This window comes from Somniosus microcephalus, chromosome 5 (assembly GCF_052327205.1).
Source record: "Somniosus microcephalus isolate GS21.2 chromosome 5, FLI_Smic_1.0, whole genome shotgun sequence".
Taxonomy (NCBI): Eukaryota; Metazoa; Chordata; class Chondrichthyes; order Squaliformes; family Somniosidae; genus Somniosus; species Somniosus microcephalus.
The window spans coordinates 40084692-40097252 of NC_140991.1; the positions used below are offsets into that span (position 1 = coordinate 40084692).

Consider the following 12561-nt stretch of genomic DNA (forward strand, 5'->3'; position numbering starts at 1 on the left):
CTTGCGTTTACAATTTTGCTATGAATATCCAACAGAAGAAATCGTCCCCCACTGTGTAGGGTTGCAAAGGGGTGGAAAGTTTCCGGTAAATTTCCGGAAATTTTCCACGGGAAGTTTAGCTTGGGAATTTTGCCCAAAAAAGCACATGCTAGCATAATATTGTTTTTTTTGTATTTCTTTCTTTTTTTTCCACAGGTCCTCTCTTAAAATTACTAACAGAGATGGAATCTTAATTATTAAGGAATTTCTTAATCAATATATGTTTATCTTCTTAGTTGGCTTGTTTTAATAATTACAAGTTTTGTGTGTGACTGTGAACAAATGTGTCCTGATTGGTTGGATGAGTGGATGAGCGATTAGCTCCCTCTATTTGTAATATTTGCATATCGAATTGTGATTGGCCTGCAGGCATCTGTAAGACTGCTATAGTTTTTTTAAGATCCAGGTTAGGGGTCCTGAGGGAAGTAATTTTGTTTTCTGCTGATGTTGTGATGATGCAGTAAGTAAATCAGACTTTATACCAAATAAACCAGTTACTTGTTGAACTCTGTTGTCCTTCAATTTAAAATATACAAAATAATACACTATTGGTGATGTAGCGTCGTGTGTGTACATCACCCTGTTGCAATCGTGCTGATCAACCGCAGTTCGACACAGAGATGAATGCCCTTTATTTCTCTGCATAGAACAATGCCATATTTACCGTCGGATGTGTGGAAGCATTTTACCCCAGGCATTAAAGATGGAAAGACTGTGTACATGTGCAAACACTGTAGAAAGCCATATGTAAAGAATGCCACAAAGATGCAGCAGCATTTATCCAACGATCTTGGATCACAAAAGGTCTTTGCAGTAGTTACTGACAATGCTGCGAATATGAAGGCTGCTTGGGCTCAAGTGGAGGAGGCCTACCCTCATATTACATCTATTGGGCTTAACCTGCTCCTCAAGGACATCATGGGTTTGAGAACCATGGAAGCACTGTACAAGAGAGCCAAGCAAGTTGTTAAGTATGTCAGGGGAAAACAGGTAGTTGCAGCAACCTACAACTCCAAACAAATGACAAAGAACAAGAACACCACACTGAAGCTGCCCAACAACACTAGATGGGGTGGTGTTGTCATAATGTACAACAGCCTTCTGGAGGGTAAGGAGTCACTGCAAGAAACTCCTGGGGATATGGAAACCACCATCAAGAAAATACTGCTGGATGATGTGTTTTGGGAGAGAGTGGTTAGTAGCCTTAAACTACTCTCACCAGTAGCATCTGCAATTGCTCAGATTGAAGGAGATGACGCTGTCTTGTCAGATGTTCTCAGGCTTTTTACTGATTTAAAAGAACAAATCAGCATTGCCCTACCCACATCCCTGCTGCTCAAAGCAGAGGAGAAGGCAATTGTTCAATTCATACAGACGCGTCAAGAATTTTGTGTCAAGCCGATTCATGCTGCAGCATACATGCTGGACCCAAAGCATGTTGGGAGACCAATACTTTCTGGAGAACAGATCAACAGTGCTTACAGTGTGATTTCTACCCTCTCACACCATCTCAATCTGGATGTGGGCAAAGTTCTGGGAAGTCTGGCAAAGTTCTCTACCAAGCAAGGTCTTTGGAATGGGGATGGGATATGGGAATCATGCAAGCATATCAGTGCACATACCTGGTGGAAGGGACTTTGTGCATCTGAGGCCCTGTCACCTATTGCATCGGTGATACTCCAAATCCCACCTTCATCAGCGGCCTCTGAATGAAACTGGTCACTTTTTGGGAATACGCATACAAAGGTGCGCAACAGGCTGACTAACAAGAGAGTGGAGAAACTGGTGGCTATCCGGGCGAACCTACAACTTATTGAGCCAGATACAGAAGTGTCCACCACACAGCTAGACACTGACACAGAGGAGGAAATGGACACGTCAGAGCCAGAGTCAGAGAATCAGGAGGAGCAATGAGGAGTAGAAGACTCAGAAGACTCATGAGTAGAAGACTCAAAGGGACAAAATAAGGACAAATTATAGGCTAAATAAGCTGACGCTCTTTTTATTTTATTTTAGATGGGTCTTTTTTGTGGGGGTTCAATAAAGTTCAAAATTATAACCTAAATAAAGTTTTGAAAGCCTGTTTTTATTTGTATGGAACAGTATGTCTATTTTGAAGACAAAGATAATATAAGGGTCAGAGACAAAAACCATCAGTGTGCAAAAAAACTCAAAATTCCCATAAATTCCCAAAATTCCCGAAAATTCCCATGGAAAGTTTCCTCTTTTAAAAATTCCCAGAATTTTGCAACCCTAGTGTTATGTTAGGGTGGAAGAAGTTAACCTACATGGCACTACCAGCTGAGATCTGTTCTTCTTTTCATTCTCTTCCCTGTCTGCGATGCTCCTGGTGTTCGGTTCAGCCTGATAGGCGTCCAGAGCTTCCCACTCTTTCACCAAACGGTTTTTGTTTCTCAGGTGATCCTCCATATAGGTCTAAAACACAGAGGAGAATTCAAACAGAAAAATTGAGGTGATATTCTACTAGTTTTAATGCATCAATGTTACTTTGCCAAATAAATTCGACAGGGGTTTAAAAACTGCTCCACAGTATCTTGCACAATTTATTTCCAAACCTTTTTAAGAGTTTCTGAAGGATTTGTTCCAACATCAGTGGATTTCTGCAGGATTTATTGCAAAGTGCGTGTTTTATCAGTTTGTCTTTTTCAAATTAGAGAATTTGTTTGAAACTTTTGAAGACAGCTAGTCAAGCCAGATAATTTCTGCAGATGGTGAGGAAAGTAAAAGAAAAACATGCTACAATAACGATATCACTTACAACATAGGGCTGGATTTTGCTAACCTTGCTGGGTCTGTGACGGGCGACGTCGGTGGCGGGTCCCGACCCCGCTGTCCGAAATGAATTTCCCTTGATTGGGCTTGTTAAGCCCGCCATGCGCATTTCCCAGCCAATTAGAGGAACCGGGTCTGGTGACGTCATTTGATGACGCGTTATCAGCCGGTTTCCTTAAAGGGACCATGGCCAACTTTCTTTTGACATTTGTGCTGTCAGTGTTCTACAGCATTGAGGTGCTGCAAACACTGACAATGACTGCACAGAGGTGCAGGGCGGCACCCAGGCTCTCCCAGGACTCCCTCCGGGAGGGAGTCACAGCACACAGGGAAGTCCTCGTCCCTTCCAACGGGCGGAAGAGACCTCTCCAGGAGATCAACACAGCCTGGTTGCACATTGCAGAGGAGGGCACAAACAGGGATGTGGTCAGGAGGACCTGGGTGCAGTGCCACCAACCTTTCAATGATCTCAGTAGATCACGAAACATTACTGCAAAGCCACACTCAACCTCATCCTGCTGTGCCACTCACCACATTCCCATCACCCTGCCTTCCCTACCCTACTCCTGCACATCCATACTCACACCAACTTACCTTGCACCTCCACCCATCCCTCTCTATCTACATTATCACATCCCCATCTCACTAGCTGCCCCTCACACTCATCCTAGTGCAATCATACCAACTAATAACAGACAAGGGTAGGCACTTGGGTATTTTATGCAATGTTCAGGTAAAGTTTCTGTTAATGTGCTGTCAAACATTGAAATCTTTATTTTCAACACTGCGTTCTTGGACAGATTTGTGTGCACCTTTGGAAGTGGCTTAGTGAGTTGCAGAAAATGTTGAGATATAATGGTACCCCCCACAATGGTGATGAGTGTGAAAGGAATGGCTTGGACATTGTAAGGATGCTTTATGGTGTTGGTGTGGGGTGGTGCCAACCTGGTGCATCATGTGGCAGCCAGGGTGTACAGTGTCAAGTGAAGCAAGTCTGTCCATGGTGAGGCTAATCCTGGCCTCCTAGGCATCAATTTGATCGGGTGCTGATGCCCCGTGTCCTGTGCAGCATCAGTTGAATGCGGAGAAGGTCAGTGTTGTTGTTGGTGCTGCTGGTGTGCCTGGTGCAGCTGGTGTTGGGGCTGATCGTGGTGGGATTCTGAGGACCAAGGTGAGAGAATTTCAAGGGCACCCATGCTGATGGAATAGATGGCAGGTGAAGTAGAGATGAGAGAAGCGATCTGTCAATGGTAGGAGCGATAATGAGGTCAGACTGGATGGAGACTTGTGTAAAGAGCAGCAGCATCCTGAATCTGCAGTGTAAATGCAGTTTAGAGAATCTAGTGGTTAAGGGAACATCTCTCAATCAGCTGGGAGCTTTGACTTGACATTTGAAGCTGTCAACTCATCAGCTGATTCAATGGCCACTGACCTCCCACCTCAGCTTCACAGACAAGGTCTAGGCACAGCGGGAAACCCGTGGGCAACCTGTCAAATCCAAAAAGCTGGGCAAAAACCATTGATAAGTGGCTGTAAACAGGCTACTAATGATTTTAATTGCCTCCCTCGCCACTGCGTGTCGGGTCTGCTCAGCGCCGACAGATCCGACATTTGGTAAAGGCGCATAGCGGCGGGCTCATAGCGGGGACCCAACCCGCTGGGGGAAAAAACACTCTCCCACCCGACCCACCACCGATCTTATGATTGCGCCCGTTGACCCCCCAGAAAATCCAGCCCATAGGTTTTCACAGCAGCTGCAAACTATTATTTTCTATTACACAAGGAACTAGTAAAGTTTGAACTAGAGTAAAAATATAAGTTGTGGCACAGTTATTAGTCACTTGTTGTTTAACTGTTAAATAAATTTGTTGAGCAGTTAAAGCCTATATCAAAGTTGATTTTTGGGCTATTTTGCTGCCTTTTATAACAAGGAAGAATGTGAAGGCATGGAACAAAACCAGTAGCTGAAATAAAATGAAGAGTGTGGTCTGCATTTTCATGTGCATGGTATGAACATATCCTAGATATCTGAGCATATGAAATACATTGTCTGGGACATAGGAAGCTAAATCTCACACATGACAATAGTCTGAAACACGGAACCAAAAATAGCTAGAGTAAAGAAATCCCCAAAAATGTAACATAACTTTCTGTAAAATTTCCTTCAGTTGTAATTGAATTTCTATAGGATCTGAAAAGGTTTTGCTAAGGCTATTAGTTTGCATGAAATCCTGTGGGATGTCCCATTTTGACAAACGATTCTTTTCATGGTCCTGAAATGCAAATAAACTCCAGTAATTTTTAAACAGAGAGCTATTGTTGATCTACAAAGGTGAATCAGTAAAGCAATATTCTGGTTGAAAGATACTGGCTGGGATTTTGCTCACCCCGGTCGGTGGGTCCGGGCTGGCGATGTCGGTGGTGGGCCCTGAACCCGCTGCTGTCTCCATCCCGGCCTCTGAAATGAATTTCCCTTGATTGGGCTTGTTAAGCCCGCCCAGCGCGTTTCCCGGTCTAATTAGAGGAAGCGGGTCTGGTGACGTCATTCATGACGCATCATCAGCCAGTTTCCTTAAAGGGACCATGGCCAACTTTATTTTGACATTTGTGCTGTCAGTGTTCTACAGCATTGAAGTGCTGCAAACACTGACAATGACTGCACAGAGGTGCAGGGCTGCACCCAGGTTCTATCATGTCTCCCTCCATATGCTTTTGGAGAGAGTCAGAGCACGCAGGGAGGTTCTCTTCCCTTCCGATGAGTGGAAGAGACCTCCCCAGGAGACCAACGCAGCCTGGTTGCACATTGCACAGGAGGTCACAAGCAGGGATGTGGTCAGGAGGACCTGGGTGCAGTGGCGTAAACCTTTCAATGATCTCAGTAGATCACGAAACGTTAGTACAAAGCCACACTCAACCTCATCCTGCTGTGCCTCTCATCACATCCCCATCACTCTGCCTTCCCAACCCTACTCCTGCACATCCTTACTCACACCAACTTACCTTGCATCTCCACCCAGCCCTCTCTATCTACATTATCACATCCCCATCTCACTAGCCGCCCCTCACACTCACCCTCATCCTAGTGCAATCATACTAACTACCAACATACAAGGGTAGCCACTTGAGTGTTTTATCCAATATTCATGTAAAGTTTCTGTTAATGTGGTGTCAAACATTGAAACATTTATTTTCAACACTTTGCGGTCTTGGACAGATTTGTGTGCACCTTTGGAAGTGGCTTAGTGAGTTGCAGTGAATGGTGAGACATAACGGTACCACCTGTAATAGTGATGAGTTTGAAAGGAATGGCTTGGACATTGTAGGGATGATTTATGGTTTTGGTGTGGTGTGGTGCCAACCTGGCACATCATGTGGCAGCTAAGGTGTACAGCACCAAGTGAAGTAAATCTGGCCATGGCTGAGGAAAGTGATGATCTGTCAGGTGGGAGCTTTTACTGTACATTTGAAGCTGTCAAGTAATCAGCTGGTGCAATGGCCACTAAACTCCCGCCTCAGGTTGGCAGCCGTGGTCCCCGAACAGCGTGGTTCCCATGGCCATGAAGTTAAAGTGAAAAGGTAAATTTAAAAAGCCCATCAACTAGATGTTAATGAGATTAATTGGGTTGCCCGCCGCTGCCTGTCGGGTCTGCTCAGCGCTGACAGACCCGACATTGGGAAAGGTGCGTGGCAGCGGGGTCCCGACCCAGTGGGAAAAAAACCTTTCGCACCCAACCCGCCACCGATCCCGTCCGCTGACCCCCCGGAAAATTCTGGCCCATGGCTTTAAATTAATCACCATCTATTAACTTCATCAGAGGACGTGGCAGTCCCATTCGGAGGATGCTTCTCAGAGTCTGTGACGTACTATTAACAGCATCATTGCTGCAATTCGATAAGAAACCAAATCAGGTTGTTCAAGAATGGCTAGAGGATTATAAAAAGTATTTACAAATTACAATCAAGTTGGTCCGACAAAATACTGGAGGAAGATATTCGCTGTGCAATATTTATAATGAACTTGTTTGTAAAGAACACATTTACACTTCCGTTACATTGCCCAGTGTGGAATGGTAAAATGACCCCCACTTTGGACAGAGGAATTCCTATCCCACTCTTTTTCAAATGTTGTTATCATCACGTAATGAATTGCCACTTTGGCCGGATAAAATAGGCTGTGGTTGCATGGGCCCTCTTGTACCCTGCCCGAGTGTCCATTCTCTCTGTATGAGCTCAGCGAGTGTCAGCGGGCTATTTATCATGAGTGTGGGGCAGGGAAGGAATCAGAGCTCGTCATCGCCTGGGGAGTTTATATTTCCAAGAAGCTGAGATCATGTATGAAATGGGAATTCCAATCTTTTTGCAGTGATTATTGGCGGGATGGGATTTCACCCCCTTTGACCCCCCGCCACACACACCCACTGCCCAGCAGGGCTCAGGAACAGGAACATTTGACTGCTTCCCCTCTTTGCTCTTGAGCACCGAGGTCAATTTAGCCCTCCCAGCACTTCCCCCGTTAAAATCGGCTACTTCAGCACAGACCTGGAGACAAAAAAATAGACTTGCATTTACGTAGCGCCTTTCACAACCTCAGGACGTCGCAAAGCACTTCACAGGCAATGAGGTGCTTTTGAAGTGTAGCCACTGTTACAATGTAGGCAATCCTCGATCCTTCCTTGTCTATGCGGCTCAGCACCACAGCACATTTATCCACTAAACCTTCGAGGAGCCATGATGATTTATTCTTAATAAGCTATGTAGGCGTGGAGAAAATGTTTCCACTTGCAGGGGAGACCGAAACTAGGGGCCATAAATATAAGATAGTCACTAATAAATCCAATAGGGAATTCAGGAAAAACTTCTTTACCCAGAGAGTGGTGAAAATGTGGAACTGGCTACCACAAGGAGTAGTTGAGGTGAACAGCATAGATGCATTAAGGAGAAGCTAGGTAAACACATGAGGGAGAAAGGAATAGAAGGATACGTTGATAGGGTTAGATGGAGTGGGGTGGGAGGAGGCTCGTGTGGATCACAAACACCGGCACAGACCAGTTGGGCCGAATGGCCTGTTTCTGTGCTGTAGACTTGATGTAATTCTATGTTTTAAAAGAAAAGTACCAGATACACCATTGACGTTCACACAATTAAATATTGTTCGTCTTCATTTGCATAACTGTAAATAAAACTTAGCTAAGGGGGGACATCTGCAAATTCAGAATATTAAGTTTGATTTTAGAAGCGGTAGCATTGTCAGGTTCTTGTGGTAACTGATAAATTTCTATTACGAGTAAGCAGTCTGCAATGAAAATAACTATCGTGGGAATGAACAGCAGCAGACATACTCCTACAATAATCAGCACTGCACAGACTCCTTGTGTGTCCATGGCATCAATTTGTGTCAATCACATTCTCTTTTTATTAAAAAAAAAGCCTGTCCTTTCCCGATTAGATTTCTGTGTAGAGTTGGCCAAATAAAAGATACTCCTGATGTACGCAAATAATATAAGAGCAGGAGTTCTGGCCTCAAAATCCCTGGGGCTGGGGAGGTCAGAAATCCTGCCTTATGCCAGGATTTCACTGGCCCATTCTATTCCACTAGAGGAGGCCGGGGTATGTCTAGGGGAGTCCCCAAGCCACCCAAGAAATTTCCTACATAGGTATTTGGATGAAAAGCTGGGTTGAGTGCTGCTAAAGGCCTTCAGACTATTACTAGGGCTCAACAAGGTCAATCAAGTTAAAATCGCGTGGATTGGCCGCATCTCGATGGAGGCGGGACTACATCCCCAAAAGTTGTAGTCCCGCCTCCTTCCTGACTTCTGAATGAAAATCACCCCCATAGAGTACAAAAGCAAGGAAGTTATGCTAAACTTTTATAAATCATTGGTTAGGCCCCAGCTGGTGTATTGTGCTCAATTCTGGGCACCACACTTTAGGAAGGATGTCAAGGCCTTAGAGAGGGTGCAGAGGAGATTTACGAGAATGAGACCAGGGATGAGGGACTTTAGTTATTTGGAGAGACTGGAGAAGCTGGGGTTGTTGTCCTTAGAGCACAGAAGGTTAAGGGGAGATTTGATAGGGGTCTCATGAATGGTTTTGATAGAGTAAATAAGGAGAAACTGTTTCCAGTGGCAGAAGGGTCGGTAACCAGCGGACACAGATTTAAGGTGATTGGCAAAAGACCCTGAGGTGACGTGAGGAAACATTTTTTTTTACGCAGGGAGTTGTTGTGATCTGGAATGCACTGCCTGAAAGGGTGGTGGAAGCAGATTCAATAATAATTTTCAAAAGGGAATTGGGTAAATACCTGAAGGGGAAAAATTTGCAGGGCTATGGGGAAAGAGATGGGGAGTGGGACTAATTGGATAGCTCTACCAAAGAGCCGGCACAGACACGATGGGCTGAATGGCCTCTTTTCTGCACTGTGTCTATGATTTGGGATTGGGGGGGGGTGCTCTCTGGCTTGGGACGGTGTTGCACAGATCAATCGCTCAACCTTCGCCGCTGCCTTGGTTGGAAGGAATATGCATTGCGTTCAAGCACTCATTCTCACAGTGCACCTCTGCACCGCTTCCTACACTACCAGACAAATTTATCTCCCTCCCCCGCAGCCTTCACACACACCAGTTGTTAGTACCAATATTACAATGGTAATAATAGATGTCTGCGATGTGTAAAAGGATTATGGCAATCCAATCAGTAGCTGTTGAGGTATTTCAGTGTCACGCAGACAGGCTGTAACCACTTTAATCCTCCCCAGCCGCCCCCCCCCTCCCCACCTCCCCGATAGTTTACAGCCAGCACAAAAATGCCAAATAAAATCAGAAGAGATAATCCTGAGCCTGGACCGATGGTAAACAACGTTTTATCAAAATACACAGAGGCAATATTTACTTTAGTTGGGAATAGGTAGTCCTAATGAAGGTAATATATGAGCATTAGGGAAGAGAGCAATCATATCTCAGCCTCAACCATTCCATTTTGCTTGCTCCAGTATGTTGAGTGCAGAGTAAATTCAGTGACTATCTCCTTATTATAAGCCACAAGGAGACTGTAAACAATAAACAGGGACAGTCCTGCATCATTCCTCCGCGCTACCAACGTGTGTCAGCAAAAATCACTTCTGAAGTATGTCTAAGTGTTGGTTCAGCGGGCGGCTCTGTAATTCCTCGGGATAATGCCTGGGCACGGATCCTGAGTGCAATGTGGTGTTAGCTCAGTCACAAAGCACACTCCAGCCCTCATAAAAAAATACATGACTTTTGGAAAATGCTTCCCTCCCCACCCCTGCTGACGTGGCCAGCCTGCCGCACGCAGCGCTCGGATGTGGCAGCTGGCAGAGGGCACAGTAGGGTTGCCAGCTCTGGTTGGATGTATTCCTCACGTGACCTCCAACTGCCAACCTGCCCGGTCAATGTTTTCCAATGTTTTTTTAATATAACTAATAAACAAAAGTGTTTAAAGAAAATTTAAAAAACCCACCAATCTTGTTTTTAATACATTGATTTTTCCCCTGCTTTGCTCACAGCAACGTCCAGGAGATTAATCTATCATTCCTGGACAATCCTGAAGGGTTGGCAACCTTAGGGTAATGTCGCCAACTTTTACCAAGTGACCAGCCGGACAGAAGGGCGAACCTGGCCAGTGGGAGGTGGAGGTCGGGAGGAATCATGACTTCAGTCCTGATCTCTTCTTTGCCAAGGATGAAAATTAATTGAAAGCATCATTAGTAACTTTAAAAACCTGCTGCCTCAATTCCATAAAACACAGAAGTGGAAGAGAACAGACATCTATTAATAACTAGTATTCAGTTTGCTTCTTGGAAAACTCCAGAAAGCTTGCTTCAAAATCAGACAGGCCAGTTCGGAATTGGATTAGTGCCAATCCTATATAAGAGCACTGAGAAAGGAGAAGGAGAGAACACTGAGAAAGGAGAAGGAGAGAACACTGAGAAAGGAGAGAGAGAGAACACTGAGAAAGGAGAGAGAGAGAACACTGAGAAAGGAGAGGGAGAGAGAGCACTGAGAAAGGAGAGAGAGAGAACACTGAGAAAGGAGAGAGAGAGAACACTGAGAAAGGAGAGAGAGAGAACACTGAGAAAGGAGAGGGAGAGAGCACTAAGAAAGGAGAGAGAGAGAGAGCACTGAGAAAGGAGGGAGAGAGAGCACTGAGAAAGGAGAGAGAGAACACTGAGAAAGGAGAGAGGGAGAGAACACTGAGAAAGGAGAGAGAGAGAACACTGAGAAAGGAGAGAGAGAGAACACTGAGAAAGGAGAGAGAGAGAACACTGAGAAAGGAGAGGGAGAGAGCACTAAGAAAGGAGAGAGAGAGAGAGCACTGAGAAAGGAGGGAGAGAGAGCACTGAGAAAGGAGAGAGAGAACACTGAGAAAGGAGAGAGGGAGAGAACACTGAGAAAGGAGAGAGAGAGAACACTGAGAAAGGAGAGGGAGAGAGCACTGAGAAAGGAGAGGGAGAGAGCACTGAGAAAAGAGAGGGAGAGAGCACTGAGAAAGGAGAGGGAGAGAGAGAGCACTGACAAAGGCGAGGGAGAGAACACTGAGAAAGGAGAGGGAGAGAGCACTGAGAAAGGAGAGGGAGAGAGCACTGAGAAAGGAGAGGGAGAGAGCACTGACAAAGGCGAGGGAGAGAACACTGAGAAAGGAGAGGGAGAGAGCACTGAGAAAGGAGAGGGAGAGAGCACTGAGAAAGGAGAGAGAGAGAGCACTGAGAAAGGAGAGGGAGAGAGCACTGAGAAAGGAGAGAACACTGAGAAAGGAGAGAGAGCACTGAGAAAGGAGAGGCAGAGAGAGCACTGAAAAAGGAGAGAGAACACTGAGAAAGGAGAGAGAGAGAACACTGAGAAAGGAGAGGGAGAGAGAGCACTGAGAAAGGAGAGGGAGAGAGCACTGAGAAAGGAGAGGGAGAAGGCACTGAGAAAGGAGAGGGAGAGAGAGCACTGAGAAAGGAGGGAGAGAGAGCACTGAGAAAGGAGAGAGAGAACACTGAGAAAGGAGAGAGGGAGAGAACACTGAGAAAGGAGAGAGAACACTGAGAAAGGAGAGAGAGAGAACACTGAGAAAGGAGAGGGAGAGAGAGCACTGAGAAAGGAGAGAGAGGGAGCACTGAGAAAGGAGAGGGAGAGAACACTGAGAAAGGAGAGAGAGCGAGCACTGAGAAAGGAGAGAGAAAGAGCACTGAGAAAGGAGAGAGAGAGAACACTGAGAAAGGAGAGGGAGAGAGCACTGAGAAAGGAGAGGGAGAGAGCACTGACAAAGGCGAGGGAGAGAACACTGAGAAAGGAGAGGGACAGAGCACTGAGAAAGGAGAGGGAGAGCACTGAGAAAGGAGAGGGAGAGAGCACTGAGAAAGGAGAGGGAGAAGGCACTGAGAAAGGAGAGGGAGAGAGAGCACTGAGAAAGGAGGGAGAGAGAGCACTGAGAAAGGAGAGAACACTGAGAAAGGAGAGAGGGAGAGAACACTGAGAAAGGAGAGAGAACACTGAGAAAGGAGAGAGAGAGAACACTGAGAAAGGAGAGGGAGAGAGAGCACTGAGAAAGGAGAGAGAGGGAGCACTGAGAAAGGAGAGGGAGAGAACACTGAGAAAGGAGAGAGAGAGAACACTGAGAAAGGAGAGAGAGAGAGCACTGAGAAAGGAGAGCGAGAGCACTGAGAAAGGAGAGAGAGAGAGAGCACTGAGAAAGGAGAGGGAGGGAGCACTGAGAAAGGAGAGGGAG

At 45.8% G+C, this 12561-nt stretch overlaps 1 protein-coding gene across 2 annotated transcripts in view; it reads right to left on the bottom strand.

The window, feature by feature from the left end:
* The window catches only part of ptprn2 (protein tyrosine phosphatase receptor type N2), a 1093281-nt gene that overhangs the window by 67245 nt on the left and 1013475 nt on the right, over window positions 1-12561 (bottom strand). For both annotated transcript variants that reach the window (XM_085987555.1, XM_085987557.1), the window contains exon 15: window positions 2328-2475. In XM_085987555.1, coding sequence (XP_085843681.1) covers window positions 2328-2475 — 148 coding nt within the window. The remainder of the gene's footprint in view (window positions 1-2327; window positions 2476-12561) is intronic.